This window comes from Schistocerca nitens, chromosome 1 (assembly GCF_023898315.1).
Source record: "Schistocerca nitens isolate TAMUIC-IGC-003100 chromosome 1, iqSchNite1.1, whole genome shotgun sequence".
NCBI classification, from domain to species: Eukaryota; Metazoa; Arthropoda; class Insecta; order Orthoptera; family Acrididae; genus Schistocerca; species Schistocerca nitens.
The window spans coordinates 280,557,541-280,583,685 of record NC_064614.1 but is presented as its reverse complement, the minus strand read 5'-3'; the positions used below and the strand labels follow the sequence as shown (position 1 = coordinate 280,583,685).

Genomic DNA, 26,145 nt, shown 5'->3' with positions numbered 1-26,145 from the left:
TTACTTGTCTCCTTTTCCTGTGGATACATATGTGTGTGAGTTGTGCGCGTGTCTTTGTGTGTGTGTGTGTGTGTGTGTGTGTGTGTGTGTGTGTGTGTGTCTGTGTTGTTTAATTGTGAGGAAGACTTTTTTGGCTGACAGCTTACTTGCTGAAGATCTTTTTGTTATCCCTGTCTGTGACTCAGCATCTCTGCTAAATGATGAGTAGCAACTATCCTTTGTGTAATATTGTCGTAATTCCATCCTGGAATTCCTACGTCAGTTCAGACATTTGTCATAACAGTATACCATCTTTCTTATCTCCTGTGTAAAAATATTATCGCCTATCTATCAAGACATTCATCTTGGCATTCTGCAGTTTTTCATTTGAAGTGAAACAACATGTGGCTAACCATTCCTTCATCTACCTATATATTTTGAAAAAATAAGTCATGATGCAAATCCCAGAAGATGATGATCCATCATCTTCTATTTCACTCATTGAAGAAACTGTTGAATTTATGCAGCAGTAAGCAGTCTGCAGTCAGAAGTTGTTACACAGCAGTAAACCAGCTGACAAAAGCATCCCTCTTCATTTGTTTTGAATGGATCCCGCCCCCCTCCACAAACTATGGACCTTGCCTTCGGTGGGGTGGCTTGCATGCCTCAGCGATACAGATACCACAAAGGAGAGGTATCTGTTGTTGAGAGGCCAGACAAATGTGTGGTTCCTGAAGAGAGGCAGCAGCCTTTTCAGTAATTGCAGAAGAAACAGTCTGGATGACTGACCTTGTAACATGTGCCAAAATAGCCTTGCCTTGCTGGTACTGCAAATGGCTGAAAGCAAGGGGAAACTACAGGTGTAATTTTTCCCAAGGGCATGCAGGTGTACTGTATGGTTAAATGATGATGGCATCCGCTTGGGAAATATATTCTGGAGCTGAAATAGTCCCCAATTAAGATCTCTGCTTGGCTACTACTCCAGAGGATGATGTTATCAGGAGAAACAAAACTAGTGTTCTATGGATTGCAGCGTGGAATGTCAGATCCCTTAATGGGGCAGGTAGGATAGAAAATGTGAAAAGTGAAATGGATTGAGTGAAGTTCAGTGTAGTGGGAATTAGTGAACTTCAGTGGCAGGAGGAATAGGACTTCTGATCAGGTGAGTAAAGGGTATAAGTACAAAATCAAGTAGGGGTAAGCCAGGAGTAGGAAAGGAAAAAAAGGAAAAGAAAAAAACTGGAATGTGGATAGGCTACTATGAACAGCATAGTGATGAAAGCATTACTGTAGCCAAGGTAGACACAAAGCCCACACTCACCACAGTAGTACAACTTTATATGCCAACCAGCTCTGCAGTTGATGAAGAAATTGAAGAAATATATGGCAAGATAAAAGAAATTATTCATATAGTTAAGGGAGACAAAAATTTAGTAGTGGGACTGGAATTCGATAGTGGGAAAAGGAAGAGAAGGAAAAGGAGTTGGTGAATAGGGACTGGGGGAAAGGAATCAAAGAGGAAGTCACCTGGTAGACTTTTGCACACAGCATAATTTAATCATTGCTAACACTTGGTTCAAGAATCATAAAAAAAGGTAGTATACATGGAAGAGATCATGAGACATTGGAAGGTTTCAGATTGATTATATAATGGAAGACAGAGATTTAGAACCAGGTTTTAAATTGTGATACATTTCCAGGGGCAGATGTGGACCTTGACCACAATTTATTGTTCATGAACTGTAGATTAAAACTGAAGAAATTGTGGAGACAGTTAGGAAAGTAATGAGATGGAACCTGGATAAGTTGAAAGAAACAGAGGTTGCTGCGAGTTTCAGAGGGAGCATTAGGCTATGGTTGACTAGAACAAGGGAAAGGAATACAGCAGAAAACAAATGGGTAACTTTAAGAGATGAAGTAGTGAAGGCAGCAGAGCTTCAAATAGGTAAAAATACAAGACCTAGCAGGAATCCTTGGATAACAGAAGAGATATTGAATTTAACTGATGAAATGAGAAAATATAAAAATGAAACAGGTGAAAGGGAATACAAATGTTTAAAAAATCAGATTGGCAGGAAATGTAAAATGGCTAAGCAGGAATGGCTAGAGGATAAATGCAAGGATTTTGAAGCATGTTTCATCCGGGCAAACTTATATATTGCATACAGGAAAATTAAAGAGGCCTTTGGGGAAAAGAAGAGCTGCCATATAAATATCAAGAGCTCAGATGGGAAACCAGTCCTAAGCAAAGAAGGAAAAGCTGAAAAGTGGAAGGAGTTGATAGAGGGTCTATACAAGGGAAATAAAATTAAAGGCAATATAGAAATGGAAGCGGATGTAGATGAAGACAAGGTGGGAGATATGACACTGTGAGAAGAATTTGGCAGAGCTCTGAAAGACCTAAGTCGAGACAAGCTCCTGGGAGTAGACAATATTCCATCAGAGCTACTGATAGCCTTGGGAGAAACAGCTATGACAAAACTCTTCCATCTGGTATGCAAAATGTATGAGAGAGTTGAAATGCCCTCAGACTTCAAGAAGAATGTAATAATTAATTCCAAAGAGAGCAGTTGCTGACAGGTGTGAAAATTACAGAACTATCATTGTAAGAAGTCATGTTTGCAAAATACTTACACATATTCTTTACAGAAGAATGGAAGAACTGGTTGAAGCTGAACTCAGGGAAGATCAATTTTGATTCTGGATAAATGTAGGAACATGCAAGCCAATACTGACCCTACAACTTGTCATAGAAGATAGGTCAAGGAAAGACAAACCTACATTTATAGCATTTGTAGATTTAGGGAAAGCTTTTGACAGTGTTAACTGGAATACTTTCTTTCAAATTCTGAATTTAGCATGGGTAAAACACAGGGAGCACAAGGCTATTTACAACTTGTACAGAAACTAGAAGGCAGTAATAAGAGTCAAAGGGCATAAAGGGAAGCAGTGGTTGAGAAGAGAGTGAGACAGGGTTGTAGTGCATCCCCAATGTTTTCAATCTGTACACTGAACAAGCAGTAAAGGAAATCAAAGAAAAATTTGGAGTATGAATTAAAGTCCAGGACAAAGAAATAAACACTTTGAGGTTTGTCAATGACATTGTAATTCTTCCCGAGACAGCAAAGGACTTGGAAGAGCAATTGAATGGAGTGGACATTGTCTTGAAAGGAGGATATAAGGTGAACATCAACAAAACAAAACAAGGATAATGGAATGTAGTCGAATTAAATCAGGTGATGCCGAGGGAATTGGACAAGGAAATGAGACATTTAAAGTAGTAGATGAGTTTTGCTATTTGGGGAGCAAAATAACTAATGATGACCGAAGTAAGAGGATATAAAATGTAGACTGGCAATGGCAAGAAAATCATTTCTGAAGAAGAGAAATTTGCTAACATCAAATATAGGTTTAAGTGTTAGGATGTCTTTTCTGAAAGTGTTTGTCTGGAGATTAGCCATGTATGGAAGTAAAACGTGGACAATAAACAGTTAAGACAAAAAATGAATAGAAGCTTTTGAAATGTGGTGCTACGGAAGAATTTTGAAGATTATATGGGTAGCTCATGTAACAAATGAGGAGGTACTGAATAAAAATAGAGGAGACAAGAAATTTGTTGTGCAACTTGACTAAAAGAAGTGATTGGTTAATAGGACTCATTCTGAGACATCAAGGGATCAACAGTTTACACTCATGCTCACAAATGAAGTATAATGCTGATACATGGGGAAACAATGCTCTGGTGGGCAGTTTGCAGGTTTAAATCACCTTAGGGTATGGCCTTGCAGTGCATTTGACCTGCAGTTGTCGCACGGTGGCGCTGGCAGCAGTCCACATACGCAGAGGTGTGTTGGTGCATATCAGAGTAAGGTGAAACAAGTAAGTGTGCAGACGTTTTCAGATGTGCTAATGGTGACTGTGTGTTGAAAATGGCTCAAAGAACTCATATTGATGACGGTATGAGAGGTAGAATACTAGAGCGACTGGAGGCTGGTCAAACACAGCAGGTCATAACACGGGCCCTCTGTGTGCCACAAAGTGTGTTCTCAAGATTATGGCAATGACTCCAGCAGATAGGAAACGTGTCTAGGCACTACAATATGGGACATCCACAGTGTACAACATCACAAGAAGACCAGTATCTCACCTTCAGTGCCCGCAGACGGCATTGGAGTACTGCAGGTAGCCTTGTTCAAGACCGTACTGCAGCCACTGGGGACAGTTGTCTCCAGACACACAGTCAACAGACGAGTGAACAGACATGGTTTATTCGCCCAGAGACCTGCAAGGTGCATTCCATTGACCCATGATCACAGGAGAGCCTGTAAAGCCTGGTGTCAAGAACACAGTACATGGTCATTGGAACAGTTGTCCCAGGTTATGTTCACGGACGAGTCCAGGTGTAGTCTGAACACTGATTCTCGCTGGGTTTTCATCTAGTGTGAACCAGGAACCAGATACCAACCCCTTAATGTCCTTGAAAGGAACCTGTATGGAGGTCGTGGTTTGGTGGTGTGGAGTGGAATTATGATTGGTGCACGTACACCCCTGCATGTCTTTGACAGAGGAACTGTAACAGGTCAGGTGTATTGGGACATCATTTTGCACCAGTATGTCCACCTTTTCAGGGGTGCAGTGGGTTCCACCTTCCTCCTGATGGATGATAATGCATGGTCCCATCGAGCTGCTATCGTGGAGGAGTACCTCGAAACAGAATATATCAGGTGAATGGAGTGGGCTGCCTGTTCTACAGACCTAAACCCCATCGTGCACATCTGGAATGCTCTGAGTCGACGTATCGCTGCATGTCTTCACACCCCTAGGACACTTCAGGAGCTCTGACAGGCACTGGTGCAAGAATGGGATGCGATACCCAGCAGCTGCTCGACCACCTGATCCAGAGTGTGCCAACCCGTTGTGCGGGTTGTGTACGTGTGCATGGTTTTCATATCCCATACTGATGTCAGGGTACATGCACAGGAAACAGTGGCATTTTGTAGCACATGTGTTTCGGGATGGTTTTCTCAACTTATCATTTATGAGCATGATTGTAGTATTGGTGGGAAGTGTGGAGGGTAAAAATCATAGGGGGAGACCAAGAGATAAATACAGTGAGTAGATTCAGAAGGATGTTGGTTGCAGTAGTTATCTGGAGATGAAGAGGCTTGCACAGGCTAGAGTAACATGGAGAGCTACATCAAACCAATCTTTAGAGTGAAGACCACAACAACAACTCAATATTCTTTGTTATTTCTCACAATATGCAGCCACATTTATTGTTGTTTTCAGTATAAGATCTGTAACTTCCTCATGTGAGATACTGTAGGTTATTGTGACAACAAAGCTCTACAAACAAAGGGCAGTATTTTTGTTAGAAGGGACTGGAAAGCTGGTTCACCATTAAAACAAATGTTTTAGTCATTATGGTGACTATGTTGAAAAATAGACAGTCCATGCATATACTATCAGTGCATAAATAAATCATTTGTCATATTCATTAAGAACTCCATCCAAACAGGCCTTGAAGGCCCAATGGTAATGAGTGAGTACCATATCATTCTCAGCTCATAGGCTTCACTGGATGCTGATATGGAGGGAAAGTGGTCAGAACACCTTTCTCCTAACCATTGACAGTTTGTGAGACTGGAGCCACCAGTTCTCAATCAAGTAGCTCCTCAATTTGCCTCACAAGGGCTGAGTGCACCCCGCTTGCAGCAGTCACCCATCCAAGTGCCTAGCCAAGCCCAAGAGTGCTTAACCTCGGTGATCTGACGGGAACCATTGTTACCACTGTGGCAAGGCTGTTGGCTTCTCACATTCACACTTGTTTTAATTTCCATGCCTACCAGATGCTGTAGAGGGAATAAATATAAGTACTCATATTTAACGGAGGTGCATTTATTATTGTATCATATTTTGCATATCATTTCCAGTTCTTATATGAACCTCTATATTTCATATATACAATATAATGCATCATCCTCAATACATACAGACTACAGTACATCAACCTTTTCAAATAATTTATACTATTTATGTTCCATTCTAATTGATATGTCATAATATTTCTTGTTGATATGACTTTGGAACATGGAACTAACTACTTAATTGTTTTAAGTCTGCAAGCTCTTGTGCTCAATGTCTCTGATGATAAAATGTGAGTTGAGTTGTTAGGCCATGCCATATTCCTCTTCAGATTTCTTCAGTAATCAACATTTTGATCTGTCTGCTGAGATCTTCTTCAGGATTTTGCTGGTGTCCATCCAGGGGTACCATTGGAATCCTGAAGAGGATCCCACCAAAGGACTTGAAATGTCAGTCATTGAAGAAGTTTGAAGAGGAATTTGATGCAGCATAATGACTCAGAAGATTTTATCATCAATAACTAATCATTAATTCTGGTCACTAACTAAATCCATTGAGGACTCATTAAAATTGGTCTTGTGCTATCTGAAAGATACAAAACATTAGCAAATAACCAAACTTTCTTGGCATCAAATACACATTGGAGCATCCACAGCAACATACACACTAACAAGATTCTCAGCAATAGATCAGATACATCCATGACCACCACAATATGCACACTCAGACGTGACTCTTGTCAAGGTGACTGATCAGATTAGTTGAATTGATAGAAAATGACATAGATTCACCAGTATTGAATGTTTTATGGTATTTACCAACAGTAGCTGGCTGATGAAACAGTGTTTATTGCATCTCTCTTGCCAATAAATAAGATTATTTCAAACTCAAGTACACTTAACATTTCAGTGATTGTTACTTCCATGTGTCACTTCTGGCTTTGTATTATATATCCTCTAAGCATATTGTTTTCTGTTAATCGTTGTTGGCAACAGTCAGAAATCAATCATTCCTAGATTGTCAGTTGATTTCTGTCATTTCAGCTGCTGCTCCCGTCTGCCACCATACTGAGACTCTTCTTGGAGAGCACGAATAGTAGAGTAGGCAATTGTAATTGTTGTGGGGTCACAGTCTTTTAGAATTTTTCAAATGAGATCAAATTTGACATCAACTGTACTACTCATTACAGTTGCCCCGATTGAAGTCTTGACCTTAGGTCATTTTCAAGTAATTTCAGGTGCTGAAAATAAAGCAGTAGGCAATATTTATAAAACCAATAAAAAAGACTTGAGACCCTATGGCTCATGTCGGCATTCGTCATATACACCATTGACACATAATGTGTAGGATTAAAACTCTTAAAACTAGATTCGTGCTTGCTGCAGATATCAGTAATGAACACTATATTCAATTAATCATCATTACTGACATGTACAGTGAGCACAAATCTAGTTTCAACAGTTTTAATCTCATCCGTTATATACCAATGGATCATGTGACGAGTCCTTAGAGAGTCATAGTGTGTCTAGTGTCAACTACTGCTGTTTTCAGCACCTGTAACTAGTTGAAAATGACCAAAGATTGAAACTGCGAATATGGAAACTGTAGTAAATAGTGCAGTCAGTGGCAAATTTGATGTCACTTAAAGAATAGTTGAGTGTTTTTTGACTGTGAAGACAAGAGCTGCAGACTGTTCTGTTGTCTCCTCATGGTATTACTTCCTTGTTTCTTGGCAAAATGTTCTGCCAGCTGGACATTGTAGTGCTGCTAATTTCCCGAAACTTCTTTTCACACATGCCGGGAAAACTGAGGACTCACCACACTTACTTGTCATTAAACTATGTGTCTTATTTCTTCCCTAGGAGATGAGACAAATATTTAAATTATCTCAAAATTTCACTTCCACACTTCTTAAATAAAAGCTGATAATTATTGGGGAAACAATCCGTAAGTAATGTACTGAGTGATAAAAAAAATGCAGTAGCTGTATTGTTAAAAAATGATGATAGTGTAAGGTGGAAAATTCAGGATGGAATGTAACAATATTATGAGAAGGAAAGTTGCTACTCGATATATAGCAGAGATGCTGAGTCGCAGATAGACAGAACAAAAAGAGTCTCACAATTAAAGCTTTCGGCCATTGGCCTTCTTTTTGTTGTGCCTATCTGTGACTCAGTATCTCCGCTATATGGTGAGTAGCAACTTTCCTTCTCATAATATTGTGACATCTTTAAAAAAAAAAAAATCATCATTTTAGGGGAACATTATGTTTTTTCTGTGATGCTATGTAGATTCTCTTGTTTTTAATTTTATTGGTTTTATTAATTATGTGAGTGTTACACTGTATTTAGAGATAAGTATTGATTAACTATTCTGAAAACTCACTGATCCTTTCACTTTTTGCATGAAAATTTACAATATTTATGGTAACACTGGCTTTTATTCTTCAACATTAAATCCATTTAAACTGAATTTCAAGTTACTTTTTTCACTGGAGATATGACACTTTAAGATACTTTGATACTGCTTAGCATGTACTTTATCAATTGTTCTTGTCAATTTATGTTTCCTTACCCCTTTTTAAGTTCTCAACATGGGCACATGTGTATTGAATCTCAGTGTAAATATATTTTAAGATCAGAGAAGCCAGTTTCAGAACTAGCATGTCAGTACTATAGCATACTGTACTGTTGCTTTGTTAACCTCATGAATTGACTTGATAAGAGAATTACAATGTCAGAAGCAGATTATTATCATGTTTTACTTTATGATGTTAAGGAAATGTAGGATAGGTTAAATCTGAATTCAGATTTTTTTGTGTGGAGTAATACACTAACTGAAAGGTGTTGACATTTTTCTTGTAGTGTAAATAACAATACAAAGGACTGTAAAAATAATTATTATATTCTGTAGGACTCATGTTTGAGGGACTGGGATTCAAATTATTATCCAGCTAACCAACTTTAAGTTTATCAAGGTTTCCTAAATACCAGTATCCTTTTTGACACCTGTCCGATATGCCCTTGTGCTCTGTATGTAATGATCTCAGGGTGGATAGTATGTTATACTTAAACCTCCCATCCTTCATAAGTTTTGAAACAAATCTCACCAGTAGCTTTAACAAAGGAGATTTTATGTATTTATGTAAAATTACAGAAAGACAGAATACCTAGCTATTACTTACCTTTAGGAGGCAAATATCCTGTACAGCAAATAGGCACAATTGGATGCAGAGAAAAAAAAAATTTTGAAACCTACACTTTCATTTTAGGATTATCATTAAATAACTATCTTCAAAAAGCTGAGATTACAACACAGTATATGCTTCACCTGTTCCTACCTGCAGACTTGCATCATTCTCAGTAAACTCTGTAGATGTTAGTAAAATGATTTTTGTCTCTTGTATGTGGTAACAAACCTGTAATACTGGTTAACTCTTTTGATGCTATTAAAATATTGAGGAAGATATAGATTTTGTGATAAAAGGAGGTGCCAGATTTGTACCGCAGTCTCTCTGTATAAAACTCTTAATCTGTAACGGACAGTTAGTCAAGTACTGCAACTAATTGGATAATACACAAACGAAGTCATTGATTTATTGCTTCAGTCACTGAAGCAGTAAATTGATGATCTTGTTTGTGTGTCATACTCTCTGTATTCTGCCGCAATTGTGGATGATAGATATACTTCTGCTCATAAAAGAAAGCACATTCTGAAGTATGACATAAGAAATGAGTCATTGTTATTTATGCTGCAGAATTGGGAGACCATTCTTACAGTGGTATGCATGTAATGAGATGGATGTTGGGATTATATGCAGTGGCAAGGGGCTGTGTATCACATGACAACCAGCCAACAGTTTCATTGTGCAGCGTCTAACTGTACTATGCATTTTGGGATGCGCATAGAACATCTAACAGTGATTTTTGTGCTAGTTTAGGTATGGTGAAGGTACTTAACCATCGTAGTGTTGATTATTGGGAGCAAACATTACAAATATTACTTTAAGAAATGATTCTCCCCCAGATTTATTGAGGGAGAGTCAGAAGGAAGAACATTGCCCCCATGTGGTACTTACTCAAACGCTGCCTTTTACTTGGTTAGGCAATAGCTGGAGAGAGAAATGTGGGACAATGACAGGGAGCACAATGGTACTGCCAAAAAGTATGTCCTGTCCCTCTCTGCATAGATCACATTACGCATTTGCCTTCTTACTTGCACACCTCTATAATGGTGCTCTTCTTAGTGGGATGGAGCAATAATGAAATTGTTGTTGCTGTTATAGAGTTGCTTGCAGTATATACGGCAACAGTCAAATTTTCATAATATTGCTGTAACTCAGTTCTGAGAGGTTCATACAACATTTTACAGACACAGAACTCTTAAGACACAAGGAAAGTCAGTTGTCAAAATTTGTGATTGCCATAATGACTGTTCTATGCCAAATATCTATGTCTAACACATTACCTATCGACCTGGGATTACTAACAAATTATACAAGGTACATCTCATAAACAAATGAAAGAGTTCTTGCTCATTAAATGACTGTAGCTTATTTTACTTACAAAGTATAAAACAAAAAGAAAAATTTTAACAGCTGAGCACAACTTTGGATGCAAAAGCAACTACTTTGTGTCTACTATCAAAGAGACCTGTTCACAGTGAACATTTTTACCTGTAATGCTTCTGACATTAATCATTAATCTTTGAAGGCAGATAACATTTATCAAGAGTGGTTACTAAGGTACATTTACATTTGTTGTTATTATTAGCGTATGTTTACAGAAGTGGCCTACAGTGGCTGCAGCTGTCTGTTAATGTGTAACTTGACTCATTCCATATTCACGAAGGTTCTCCTTTATGATGGGATTTATGGAGCGGGAATGAATGAATGAAAAAGAAATTAAATTTTGCAGAGATTCTCAGTTTCTTACTTTAAGTCTGCTGGCAGAAACAAAAAGGAGAACCCCCTTGAGTTCTCGCCAAGGACTTGTGTAGAGCACAGTTAGTCGGAAACTAACTTTTATTGTTCAGAACAAATACCATTAAGTAGTAAGTGTAATGATTTGCAAGTGTAAGAATTCTAAGATCTTTGAAGAGGCCTCAGCAACTATGTTCATAATGTTGTATGTATTCTTTCCATGTTATCCTCTACTATATTAATTTAAGCCAATATTCCATCAACAGCTACTGAAAAAATATTTGCCAGTTTTTATGCGTACAGTTCCAAACTCTCTCAACATTATCAACATATAAAATTAAAACAAAACAAGATGCACACGAAATCTACTCATACTAGAAACATTTGAAAGGTAAAGATGTTCCCAACCCAAAGGTGTGTTTGTACCGTAGTGCTTTATTAGACTTGGCCGTATTGGAGGTGATAGGCCTTTGACGTCATCCATTCATAGAACTGACATGCTAATAATTTATAAAGGGCTCTACTGTTTAACATGTACTTGAAACCGTTGTTGAGCGTAGCATTTTTCACATTAACAGACCATTTCCAGATGTCAAAGAATAATAAGTGACAAAACAAATCGTAGGACAAAGTAAGGACTGAATCCCAGACCTTAAAATTTCTCTGCAAGTCCATTTTTAAACAGGTGATAGTGGGACCTTGGCTGTTCAATATAAAATGTCGAATCAGAATACCTTCAGCCACCTAAAATTTCCAGTTGTTGTTTTATTTGTACAACAAGTTTCAAGGCTACATTATGCTGCCATTAGGCCCCTGTGTAAAGAGAACAATGGTAACAGTGTTAAATACAAAACAAAGGCTAGTGTGTAAATATTTATATACCGAAGTCATATGTAGTATCATATAGCAATGCCAAACTGTACAGAGAGTGAATCAAGTTAAAGATAAATTAAGGAATAAAATGAGAGAACAGTAGCACACTGTATTAATATAAAGTTGTGGTTGTTGTCTTCCGTCCGAAGACTGTTTCGATGTAGCTCAACGTACTACTCTGTCCTATGCAAGCCTCTTCATCCCTGAATAACTACTGCAACTTACATTCTTCTGAATCTGATTACTGTATTCATCTCTTTGTCGCTCTCTATGATTTTTACCCCACATGCTTCCCTCTGGTATTAAACTGGTGTTCCCTTGATGTCTCAGACTGTGTCCTGCTAACTGATCCCTTCTTCTAGTTAGGTTTTGTCACGCATTTCTTTTCTCTCCAGTTCCATTCGGTACTTCCTCATTAGTTATGTGATCGACCCATCTAATCTTTGACAATCTTCTGTGGCACCACATTTCAAAATCTTCTATTCTCTTCTGTCTGAACTATTTATCGTCCATGTTTCACTTCCATACACGGCTACACTCCATACAAATATATTCAGATAAGACTTCCTGACACTTAAATCTATACTTGATGTTAACAAATTTCTATCCTACAGAAATGCTTTTCTTGGCATTGCCATCTACATTTTATATCCTCTCTACTTTGACCACCATTATTTTGCTACTCAAATAGCAAAACTCATCTTCTATTTACAGTGTCATGTTTCCTAATCTAATTCCCTCGGTATCAACTGGTTTAATTCAACTACATTCCATTACCCTCATTTTCCTGTTGTTGATGTTCAAGACACTGTCCATTCTGTTCAACTGCTCTTCCAAGTTCTTTGCTGTCGCTAACAGAACTACAATGTCATTGGCAAACCAAAAGGTTTTTATTTATTTTCCCTGGACTTTAATTCCTACTCCAAATTTTTCTTTTGTTTTCTTTTTCTTGCTCTTTATATAGATTGAATAACATCAGGGATAGGCTAAAACCCTGTCTCACTTCCTTCTCAACCACTACCCTCGATTCTTACAACTGCCATCTAGTTTCTCTACAAATTGTAAATAGCCTTTCACTCCCTGTATTTGACCCCTGCCACCTTTAGAATTTGAAAGAGAATTTTCCAGTCAACACTGACAAAAACTTTCTCTGTGTCTACAAATGCTTAACCTATCTTCTATGAGAAGAAGTAGAATCAGTATTGCCCCGCATGTTCGTACATTTCTCCAGAATCCAAACTGATCTTCCCTGAGGTCAGCTTCAACCAGTTTTTCCATTCTTCTGTAAAGAATTCATGTTAGTGTTTTGCAGCTGTGTCTTACTAACCTGATAGTTTGATAATTTTCACACCTATCAGCACCTGCTCTCTTTGGAATTGGAATTATTATATTCTTCTTGAAGTCACCTGTCGCATATATCTTGCTTACCAGATGGAAGAGTTTTGTCATGGCTGTCTCTCCCAAGGCTATCGGTAGTTGTGATGGAGTGTTGTTTACTCCTCTAGCCTTGTTTCAATTTAAGTCTTTCAGTGCTCTGTCCAATTCTTCACACGGTACTGTATTTCACATCTCATCTTCATCTACATTGCCTTCAGTTTCCATAATATTACCCCCAAGTATATCTTTCTTGTATAGACCCTCTATATACCCGTTCCATCTTTCTGCTTTTCTTTCTTTGCTTAGGACTGGTTTTGCATCTGAGCTCTTGATATTCATACTGGTGGTTATCTTTTCTTCAAGGGTCTCTTTAATTTTTCTGTAGGCGACATCTGTCTTTCCACTAGTGATGTATGCTTCTAAATCCTTATTCCTGCCTAGCCATTTTGTACTTACTGTCAATCTGATATTTTAGATGTTTGTATTTCCTTTTGCCTGCTTCATTTACTGCATTTTTATATTTTCTCTGTTCATCAATTAAATTCAATATCTCTTGTGTTAGTCAAGGATTCCTACCAGGCCTTGTCTTTTTACCTGTTTGTTCCTCTGCTGCCTTTACTTCTTCATCTCTTAAAGCCACCCTTTCATTTCCTACTGTATTCCTTTCCCCTATTCTTAATGCTCCCTCTGAAACATTCAGCAATCTCTGGTTCTTTCAGCTTATCCAGACCCCCACCTCCTTAATTTCCTACCTTTTCCCAATTTCTTCAGTTTTGATCTATGGTTTTTGACCAATAAACTGACATTCCTGACATTAGTGTCTTCGGTAGATGTTGAAAGGGCATGCTGAAGAAGGGTCACCTTAACTTCCATCCGGCCATTTTTAAACTATGTGAACCCTTTGTAACACCAAGTACGGCTTAAGCACTCATCACCATATGCTTCCTGCATCATTTGGGACACCTCTGTGAAGATTTTCTTGAATTTTATGCAAAATTTAATTCAGACATGTTGGTCCTCTAATTCTGCTGTCTCGAAATTTGCAAACTGTGTGGCACAACTTTCTACTCAATGTTGTATTGAAAAATAACTGGTAGGCATACAGCAATGCAACTTATGGCAGTTACACATTCAACACAGGCATGTGCAAAGATGACAACTGCATTTCGCTCCAATGCTCCATTGGCGTGAAATTACGAATGTTCCACAATTTTTTTGAACATATCTCATATTACATTAGATTCACAGTTTGGTTCACTGAAAATGTTTTTATTAAATAGGTGGCACCTTATGAATCTGTGACTGAAAGATTGCATTGATGTAATTTTATATTCTTGTTTTGTTAGTTATTATTAGTGTATGGAACATAGTGATACAGATAGTTAATTTGGGGTTGACCTCCAGTAAGTGGTGTTATGTTTTACTAGTATATGACAACATATAAGTAAATATTTTACCTTCAGATTGCACTCACCAGTATATACTATGATTGTTTTGTTCCAGATATTTCACAGGTATTGAGATTATCATTACCCCATGATTATCTATGCATAACATGCAATATTGACCTCCATTTGGTAGGTTCTTTTTTGCAATTGTATGGCATTAATCTTTGCAAATGGTAACCCACACCTTTTATTCCATATTCATATTCTATTCGAAAAGCCAATGGTTTGTTGCCAGAGGACACTTCATTGTAACTTTCCCAGGTTACCAGTACCTCAAGAATGAAGCGAGATTGGGAAAAATTTTCAATGAAAATCTTTTATGGTTTCTAAACTCTGTCCACTGGTGAAATTTTCGTGAACTTGAAATGGCCTTGAAATTTTTCAGTAGAGATTAACCTGAAAGCAAATACCGTTGGCATTGGTGGAATCCAATGTGCACCACTTGGTGGGTGCCAAATCCGAGACCAGCATTGTTCTTGTGCCAGAGAAGAGAAGGGTGGAGCTTTGAGGCTAACGAACAAGTGTCATTGTCAGCGAATTTGAAATCATGAGGGGGGGGTCAGAGAAATTTTACTTGGAGACTCTGATAATTTCTCAGCTGTGCTCACTAAGAATGATTCTAGACTGGCGTGACTCTCATAAATTTTTCTCTTATGGACTTAGAAAAAAATGTGCGTTGAGAGATTTAGAGAAATTCCACATCATCAAACTCTGATGAATTTCACCTTGAAGGACTCAGAACAATTTTGTCTCATGAGGTTCCAATGAGTTCCTGTGAAATGAAAGTTTTCCAAATCCATGCAAGCAAAATTATTCTCAACATGAATGTTTGAAGCCCATAAGAGAAAAAATTATCTGAGTCACCTTGTCTCGCAATCGACTTTGTCTGGCCCATCTTTCATTTCTGCCTTCTCTCTATATTTGAAAAGAACGGATTACCATTGGGTATTTCATTATTTTATTATTTACATCAATATCGAGATACATTAAGATGCCCTCTTGAAAGACACACACATCCATCAGACACCTAACAAGGGAACCTCCCCATCGCACCTCCCTCAGATTTAGTTATAATTTGGCACAGTGGATAGGCCTTGAAAAACTGAATACAGATCAATCGAGAAAACAGGAAGAAGTTGTATGGAACTATGAAAAAATAAACAAAATGTACAAACTGGGTAGTCCATGGGCAACATAGGCAACATCAAGGATGATGTGGGCACAGGAGCGCCGTGGTCCCGTGGTTAGCATGAGCAGCTGCAGAACAAGAGGTCCTTGGTTCTAGTCTTCCCTCCAGTAAAAATTTTACATTTTTATTTTCAGACAATTATCAGAGTTCAGGCACTCACACACAATCAATTTCACTCTCCAAAATTCCAGGACATGTTCAGATTTGCTTGGACATATGCAGGATTTGACGGTCTACACACGGAAAAATTTGAAAACGTTAAAAACATATGTTTTGACAGAGCACAGAGAAAACTGTGCGACTGTGAAACTGTTGCATTCATTTGTTGCAGTTTATGTGACTCACTCTTATGTTTTCATCACTTTTTTGGGAGTGATTATCACATCCACAAGAAAACCTAGATCTGGAAAGGTAGAAGAATCTTTTTACCCATTCGCCAAGTGTGTAAGTTAGGTGGGGTGACAACATATTCCTGTCATGTGATGCACATGCCATCACCAGTGTCATATAGACGTGTTTTCCTGAATCAAATGTTTTCGGTTCCCATTGGAGAGGCACGTCCTTTCGTCTACTAATCGCACGGTTTTGCGGTGCGGTCGCAAAACACAGACACTAAACTTATTACAGTGAACAGAGACGTCAATGAATGAATGGACAGATCATAATTTTGCAAAAATAAAGTATGGAAACTTTTTGCATGAGGGTAGACTTGAACCAAGGACCTCTCGCTCCGCAGGTGCTCACGCTAACCAGAGTACCACAGCGTTCTTGTGCTCACATCATCCTTGATGTTGCCTATGTTGCCCATGGACTACTCAGTTTGTATATTTTGCTTATTTTTTCATAGTTCCACACAACTTCTTCCTGTTTTCTCGATTGATCTGTATTCAGTTTTTCAAGGCCTATCCACTGTGCCAAATTATAACTAAATCTGAGGGGGGTGCGATGGGGAGGTTCCCTTGTAAGTAATTTTCTGAAATAGCGCACTTGAATACTGTACGTTTTGGCTTCACGTTGTGGCATAAACAACAGTGAGCACCAATAAACAAACGGGCTATGTACACTGTAATAAGTCAGTTTTCCTGCAGAAGACTTGCTGGATGTTTCATTGAAGGAAAAACCTAAGAAAACCAATAACAGTTAAAGTGATCAGTACAATTTATTTTTCGACGCTAATCTGTCTGAAATGGGTGATTACTTGCAGTTACAAATATTGAGAATGATAAAAGTTGTTGGCGAGTGTCACGATAATTATGCAGCCTCGCAAAGATTGTATGCCAAAAGGTATCCCAATGCCCGTCATCTCATGAAGGTTACAGTTAGGTATCTGGCAAGACGAGCTGAAAGAGGAACCTTGAAAAGGCATAGACGAAAGACGAGCCTGAGAGAGGGATTGTGCTGGGAGTCGGTACTATCTTCGCTGAAATTCCACACCTTTCAACTCGATCAGTGGAATCTTGTGTTTTAAGATAGTTTAAATTCCACCCATATCGCTTAGGTATCACCCAAGCAATTGAGCTTGGGGATCCTGAGACGCCTGGCATTTTGTCAATGGGCTGATATGCAAATACATTGTGATCCTTTTTTCTTTGCATGCACTCTCTTTAAAGACGAGGCAAGCTTTGACAACATGGGAGGAGTCAATCTCCATAACACACACTACTTGACGCAAGCAAATCCTTGCTGGCAACGAGATCATCAAACATGGAGACGTTGATCAATCAATGCTTGGGTGGGCATAGTTGGAGATTACGCAATAGGTCCTGTTTTTTATGGCAGAACGTTGAACGGCTTGTGCTATCTTGATATTCTCCAGAATCTGGTGCTTCCTTTACTAGAAAATATCCCCCTAGACATACAAGCACAGATGTGGTTTCAACACAGGCCTTACCTGTCGGGAGATACCTTAATGCAACTTACACTAGTCGATGGATTGGTATCAGTAGTGCAATTTGTGAATTCCTGCAAAGATCACCAGACTTAATGTCATTGGAATTCTTCTTACGGGGGAGCTGTGAAGCAGAAGGTGTACCCCACTCCCCCAACAATGCCAGAAGATACGAGAGAAAAGATTGTGGCGGTTTTCCAGGGAGTCACCCATCAGACATTGAATGATATTGAGATCAGTGTGCAAATGTGCAGTTGATAGAGCATCTGAGATCCTAAATTTCCAGTGAGAACTATGTTAATCAGCCTTTCCGGGGCTAACGATGTGCAAAGTCTGCTGGGCAACCTCCACATGGTGCACATTGGATTCTGCTAATGCCAATGGTATTTGCTTTCAGGTTAATCCCTACTGAAGAATTTCAAGGCATTTTAAGTTCAAGAAAATTTCGCCAGTGGACAGAATTCAGAAACCATACAAGATTTTCATTAAAATTTTTTCCCAATCTCGCTTCGTTCTCGATATACTAGTAACCTGGGAAAGTTATAATGAAGTGCCCCCTGGTGACTAACCATTCGTTTTTCAGAGGGGGGGAGTTCCCTACAAACAATGCGAATTTTTTCATGTAAAACACAAATATGGAAGAAAAAATAGGGGTTATCATTTGCAAAAATGAACTTGACCTTGGTTTGACCTTGAAAACAAGGTTCATGGTCATTTTGAGGTAACCAGTCCATGAACCCCTTCAAAGCTTACGACTTTTACCAGAGACTATTTTTGGCAGAATTGTGCTGCTCCAAAGATATCAGCCAGTATAGATTAAAATGAGACACCCTGTATAATACTTATGCTGCCACTTTTATTATATATTTAATGCTGTTATCATTGTTGTCTTTACACAGCTGTCTGATGATGGCATAATGTAATGCTGAACCTGGTTGTACAAATAAAATAATAACTGGAAATCTTAGTCAGCTGAAGGTTTTTTGATTTGACGGCTTAAGGTTTCTAGTCTAGCACTTATCCACTGAGCCACTAGATACACACATGGAACTACAATGGGCATCAATACAAAACAGCTTAAGAACTGAGGAGCTTTTTGAACTGGCAAATATAAATAAATGTAAAATATTTTGAAATCATAAAATGTGTATCAGTATATGATAGTTGACAATATCTTCCAATTTCTGAACTACATCTCAGTAGGCGTTTTGACCTCTGTTGCAAGGGTTGTTATTAAGGTAACAACTAACAAGTTAAGTTCCAAATGAACCTTGTAAAATACTGTAACTGTTCAGTGCATCATTGGTGCAGATTTTGTCTCTACCAACTACATGTCTAGCAAGTACAAGTACACTACTGGCCATTAAAATTGCTACACCAAGAAGAAATGCAGATGATAAACGGGTATTCATTGGACAGATATATTATACTAGAACTGACATGTGATTACATTTTCACCCCATTTGGGTGCATAGATCCTGAGAAATCAGTACCCAGAACAACCACCTCTGGCCATAATAACGGCCTTGATACGCCTGGGCATTCACATCCCCTCTGAATCCATGCCCCACCTTATCTCTGTGACACCCCGCACACCCACTTTCTGCAAGCTTTCCAAAATGCACAAACCCAATAACCCTTGACACCCCATTGTACGTGGTTATTGTGCCTGTGGTGAAAGGATTTTGGCCGTCAGTGACCAACAGTTCAAACCAGATACCTGTAATCTATCCTCTTCCATCAAAGATACCAATTGCTTGCTTCACTGATTTTCCACCATCCTCCCTCCTTTGCCTCTGCTCTTCTCTCCCCTCACCCTGCTGTCCCTCCTCCTTTCCTATCCCACTCCATATTGCTATTCACACAACAGTCGCATTCCGGTCAGAGCTGGTGGTGGTAGCGGTCGTGTGTGTGTGTGTGTGTGTGTGTGTGTGTGTGTGTGTGTGTGTGTGTTTTTTCTTTGCTGAAGAAGGCTTTGACTGAAAGCTGTAATGTGTAACAGTCTTTTCGTTGTGCCTGTCTACAAGCACATGGGTCATCATCACAGTGAGTAGCAATTAGTTTGTTTCCTTATACTGTTAACAGTTCATATTAATAGGGAAGGACTATAGTTAGATTTTTGTGATATTATGTTGTGAATCAGGGTTTGCATGTTTTAGTAATTTTCTTGTTGTAGTCTTCTTTAAAACATCCTCAAAAGAACCACATGGTGTTTCTGAAACTCTTTCAGATTTGTGGTGGAACACACTTAGGTTTTACATTTTTCAGTGGATGTTTGCAATCTTTGGTCTTCATGACCAAGATAAAAGTTCTTATTTCCAGCAGTCTTTCTTCACTATTGTTGGTTTGTTACAACATAAATCCCATGGTGCATTTACAGTTTCTCCTGCTTCCCAACTGGAGTCTGAAGTCTCCCAGAATTCTAAAAGGGTACTTGTGGGTTTTCAGACAGAACTTCCTTCAGACCTTCCAAGAATTTACATTTTTTCTTAGGTTCTGCCTGTTGTCTTGGTTGGGTGGGGCATTTCATTGGTTAAAGAATAGACTCTGGTAGGACATATTGAGAATAAAAGATACTTAGGGGGTTAAATTAAAAGATACTGTGGGGGTCAAATTAAATGATAGAATTCAGTATCTGTAACCAAGTGAAATACATTCCTTACTACCCCACATACTCCTTTGTGGAATATGTACTTTTATAACTCAAAGGCATAAAGTAGGAATATAGTTTTTTTATGATACTCTCAGCATAAATTATATGCCTAATAGCATTGTGAGCAATTACTTTGTTAACAGTTGTGAAGAAAGTTATCTTTTGCTTGAATTTGTATCCAGTGCCTTCTGGATGCTCTAACTTATCATTGTTAAATGATGATACACACTTTATAATGTAATTATGAAAAGGATATTGAAGGAAGTTTAGAAACATGAAAATATTTACCTCCTCTATAAGGGAACACTATTGAACAGAACACATGCATCTTAGTTCCACATTGTAGTTTTAGCATATTGTTCAACTTCCCAAGATTTGTCTATTAGATCATGATAAATGATAAAGAATTCAATAGGGCTCTAGATTACATAGTTAGCTGGATAAATTTTAGTTAGCTGTTGTTTCTTATAGTGCCTGCTGTTCAGCAATCAATTTCTATAGGAAATAAACTTGCTTCTCATGTGCAATGCTTGAAATATGCATTTTTCCACAGGTTTAACCACATCTCTGTATCTTTTTTACAAATGTTTAAATAATAAAAAGAAAATCATAAGCATGATGTATGATAATTTATCAACAAATGATATTGTGTGTATAAGGGGCAGTCAGATGAAATTGAGATAGATGTAAAAAACGTAAGTAAACTGTTTATTATTTTAAAATTAATCACCATAACTGTTAATACATGCATCCCAATGTGAGCCAAGATGGTCATTACCTTCATGGAAAAATGTTTACTGTTACCTATAAAACTGTGATTGTACCAAGGCATGCCCCTCTTCTTATGAAGCAAATCGATAGCCACAGATGTTTTTCTTCAGAACTCCAAAAATAGGAAAATCGCATGGGGAGAAACTGGGATTGTATGGAGGATGGTGAGGGCTTCCCAGTGTAACTACTGCAGCACATGTGTAGCAGCCTTCCCAGCAAGTGCTTAGGCATTATCCTGCAATAGAATGATGCCATCCATCAACGTCCTTGGGTGTTTAAACTTGATGGCATGCTTCAATTTTTGCAAAGTGCCCACATGCTGCTGTGCATTAATTCTTCCAGTAAGTCAACAATCAGCAGGTTCTTGCAGTCAAAGAAAAGGATCATCTTGACTTTCCCAGAGCTTGTGTGCATGGTTTTTGAATTTTTTGGTGATGATAAATCCATGTGCCTCTATTGTTGGCTCTGATCTTTGCTCTCTGGCTCTAAATGATGGTACCAAGTTTCATCTTGCAACAACATAGGGCAGGAAACAGTATTCTTCATTGTAATACCATTCCAGGTGCACCAGTGATGTCAACATTCTGTTCTACTTTTGCTCCTCCGTCAGCCTGTGGGGAACCCACTTCACACAGATTTTCTGGACCTCCAGAAGCTCTGTCAGGACGGCGTGAGTGGTACCATGAACTAACAGTCTTCCATCATCCACTGTCAGTCATTTCTGTTGGCAGTATCCACTGCTGCAATGACAGAAGGGGTAATGACGTGATGGGCCTGTCCTGACCAACTGTTGTGTTTCAGTGACACCCAGCCTTCTCACAATTATTTATTGCACATGAACACATGTGCATATGCCATACTGTGTTTGTAATACACAGCAGACATTTGGGTATGACTTTCACTACCTGACACTCATTCCACAGTCAAAAACCACATTGTATCTCACTGTTCTTTTTTCCTGGACACACATATGATTCACTGACCTCACATCTGGGCATGTCTAACAGACAATTGGCATAGCACCGAATTTTCGCACTGTTTCTAATTCCCCATACAGGGTACTCCTACTTCCACAACTTCCTGTGTTACCAGCACCCATGCCATGCCTTGTATGTAGTCTGTCTCATTTTCATTTGACAGTGCATTATACTAAATTGTTGATGAAATGATGTTCTGTTTTTACAAATGATAAATTGAATTAAATATTTTAGTAATTGCTAATTAATTGATAGATGAGATAGTGATATTTGAGTGAGATGTCATAAAAAAATCAGTAAACACATACATCTGTGGAATGGTTTTAGACTTTTCATGCAGATGCTAACACATAGAAAACATGGGTACAAACATTAGATTGGCACATAATTGTGAAAATGAAGAAGTAAACACATAGGAAGCATGGATGTAAATATTAGGTTTTCTCATAATTGTGAGAATGAAGAACTGAGCTAAACATAAGAGGGTAGTACACAGTTGTGAAATTAACGTATACAGTAATTATCATTAAAATACAGGAATGAGAAAGTGATGACAGGTAACACATTAAATAAAGCTGAATGAGTTGAACAATATACATGACAGCGTGACACACAGATAAATGACTGAAAAAAATATTGAGAAAATCTCTATTTCTTTCTCTCCCTCCCTCCCTACCCCCCTCCCTCTTTCCCTCCCTCATTCCTGCCCCCCTCTCCCTTCCTCCCCCACCTCCTCCCCCCTCCCTTCCTATCTCTATTCCTCCTACTTTTTCTCATTGTTTAATTGTTGGTATATGTCCATCTCTCTCTGTTAGTGATTTGTATTACCATTTAAAATGAAGAATGTTTCATCATCATGTCACTCTTCTGTTTATTTGACTCTTTGTCAGGCAAAATTCACAATTTGTTCTCTGGTCTAAATGTTGAATAACGTTATTGCAGAGGCTGCCAGCATGGTGCTGGGGAGGAAGCAGAGTCTCAAAGGGGACACTGTCCTCGCAGACTATGGTCCAGAAGAGGCTCTCAATGAAAGTGCTGATATTGAATGGGTGAACATGGTAATCTTTATATCAGTTGATATTTAACTTAGTTTTTTATTATATGTATCACCACACCTTTCAAGCTAATGAGTCTTAAGTAAATGCTTCAAATATAGAGTAATTCTTTTGAATACAACCCATAGTTTATTGTATAGAGGTACAATTTTTTTTTTTTTTTTTTTTTGCTGTGTGTTCAAGCACTATGTTGAATTCATGAGACTTTTAGGATTCAGGCTTTACAGCAAAATCATCATTGACACATAGTGTAGATGTTCTGAATAGCTATTATCGGGAAAATTTCAGTTAAATTTTCTGGGTAGGTATATTCTATATTGGATAGGATATGCAGATATTTTGTTCCAGACCAGAACAGTTTATTTAACTAATGCTTATTTTTATGGCAAGGCTTATTAACTCTGTTCATCTAACAGAATAGAGCCCGCTATTGTAAGAAACTAGTACAGAAAAGGTTTAACATGGCATTTAAATCTGTACTCCACTCCACCAAGCGGTGTATGGCAGTGTGTATATGTTGCACAAGAATCATTTCCCACCTTCCTGTTCCATTTTTAGATAGTTTATTGGTAGGGGAATTATTGCTACTTCTTTGTATATGTGAACTACTTTTTCCCTCCTGATTACTGTGTAAAATATAAGTTGGCTGAAGTAATGTGTTTCTTGACGCATATTAGAATGGGTTTTTGAAATTTTGAGAATAAGGCTCATCACCGTGCCTTTCATGTAGCTTCTCCCTTTGCAGTTTGTTCAACATTTCTATGATGTTCTCATGGAGATTAAATAAATATCTGATGAACTTTGCAGCTTGTATGTGAATCTTCTCTGTCCCTTCCACTAATCCACATCGGTAAAAGTCCCAGAATGATGAACAACCCTGAAGAATTAGTTTAACCAAGTTTTTGTAAGTTACTTTGTCTGTTTATGAATTACAGTTCCTTAGAATCCTGCTGATTCATCTGTCTGACATCTACCTTCCCACATCTAAATTTATTTTGATCTTCCTCTTTCTATTGCCCTGGGCACATACTCTCAAATACCTAAAGATTGTGACTGATTCAAGTAAGTGTCTACCAGTCTTGTAGTCACTTTATTTATTTATGTACATTACATTACTTTTTTCTTATATTTCCACAACAAATAGCTCCCCTGCCCCTGTACTTACAACTGTATAGAACAATATTATCAGCTGGATAATTTAATAACATATGTGTTTGTGTGTGTCCTACTTTCCTTTGTGATGTGTGTCTTCATTTCCTTTGTGACATGTGTTATGTATTTAATCGTTTGATGTAGCTGACTGTAATTTAATATAACATTTGTGTTTTTGATGATCATGAGAGACAGAAGGAAGAGTATGAAGCCCAAAGCCAGCACACAGCCTTCTTCTCTTGAACAGCACTAATGGGTCCCCAAGTTTGGACAGATGCATCATTATCAACAGTTTTACACCCTTACTCCATGAGATAATGATAAAGGGTGTGATCTCAATCCAAGATATTTGTATATATTCCAGTACCACCACTTCTCTCCCCATCATAAAAATAAATGTAACTCCCAACTGTGGATAACACCAGTAATAATAAAAGACACTTCATAGGCTCAGTCCATAGATCGTAGCAGGCCCATCAACACAACATGATGGCCAGTAATTACAAGTACCATCTAATCCACCAGCCAAAAATAAATACAATTCTTGATTTTGACTTGCATGCAAAATTTCAAAAACTTGATCACCATAGGAAATGACACAAGTTCTCAGAAACACAGTAAATCACCAAAGTTTGCAAATGTTGTGAATAAAATTTTGCTGTGAATCAACAGCAAAATTTTCACATATTCTGAGGGCACAAATTGAAATAATTCTTAACTAAAATGGAAATGTGTAGCCGATTCAACACACAGTGACACAGCTCCTGATTCTGGTATGGTCAAAAACTGAGACCTCACTCCATCATCCAGCTGGGCCTTAAATACCCTTAGGCTGAACTTTCCAAGATTACATGTCAACAATGTAGGAAAAGATAGATTGTGATTTACTGTAAAGATGACATTTTAAGTTGCAGACAGGTACAATTAAAAGACACTTACATGTAAGCTCTCAGCCACGGCAGAGTGTGTGCTGATGTGAAAGTTTCATATTAGCGCACACTCTGCTGCAGAGTGAAAATCTCATTCTGGAAACGTCCCCCAGGCTGTGGCTAAGCCATGTCTCCACAATATCCTTTCTTCCAGGAGTGCTAGTTCTGCAAGGTTCGCAGGAGAGCTTCTGTGAAGTTTGGAAGGTAGGAGGTGAGGTACTGGTGGAAGTAAAGCTGTGAGGATGGGTCGTGAGTCGTGCTTGGGTAGCTCAGTTGGTAGAGCACTTGCCCGTGAAAGGCAAAGGTCCCGAGTTCGAGTCTCAGTATGGCACACAGGTTTTAATCTGCCAGGAAAGTTTCATATCAGTGCACACTCTGCTGCAGTGTGAAAATCTCGTTCAGCAAAGAAATTCTGGTTGTATGCGAAGGCTGTGTGTCACCAACATTAGTATCCAGTCCCTAGTGAATGAGGCAGGAACTGAAATTGAGGATAGTAAAGCAAAAGCTGAAATACTTAACTCCATTTTCAGATGTTCCTTTACCCAGGAGAACTGCTCCAGTTTAATTCTCATACCACCGAAAGGATGAATGAAATAATTATTAGTGGCAGTGGTGTTGAGAAACAACTGAAATCATTAAAACTGTAGAAAGCTCCAGGGCCCAATGATATCCCTATCAGATTATATACTGAATTAGCAGCTGAGTTAGCCCCTCTTGTAGCTATGATCCATCTAGGCCACTGGAGCAAAAAACTTGCCCAGTTCTTGGAAAAAAGCACAGGTCACACCTTTGTACAAGAAGGGTAGTAGAAGTGATCCGCAAAACTACCTTCCAATATCCTTGACATTGATTTATTGTAGAATCTTATAACATATTCTTAGCTCAAATATAATGAAGTGTCTTGAACAGAATGGCCTCCTCAGTGGCAGCCAGCATGAATTCCAAAAACATTGATGATGTGAAACCCAACTCGCACTTATCTCACATATCATACTGAAAGCCTTGGATCAAGGCAGTCAGGTAGATGCAGTATTTCTTGTTTTTTGAAAAACATTTGACTCAGTACCA

The 26,145-nt window shown here is 38.4% G+C and overlaps 1 protein-coding gene across 1 annotated transcript in view; it reads left to right on the top strand.

Annotated features, from left to right (window-relative positions):
- The window catches only part of LOC126248157 (sodium leak channel NALCN), a 394,425-nt gene that overhangs the window by 46,678 nt on the left and 321,602 nt on the right, over positions 1–26,145 (top strand). The window contains exon 4 of the mRNA XM_049948905.1: positions 22,884–22,999. Within this exon, the coding sequence (XP_049804862.1) occupies positions 22,884–22,999 (116 nt within the window). The remainder of the gene's footprint in view (positions 1–22,883; positions 23,000–26,145) is intronic.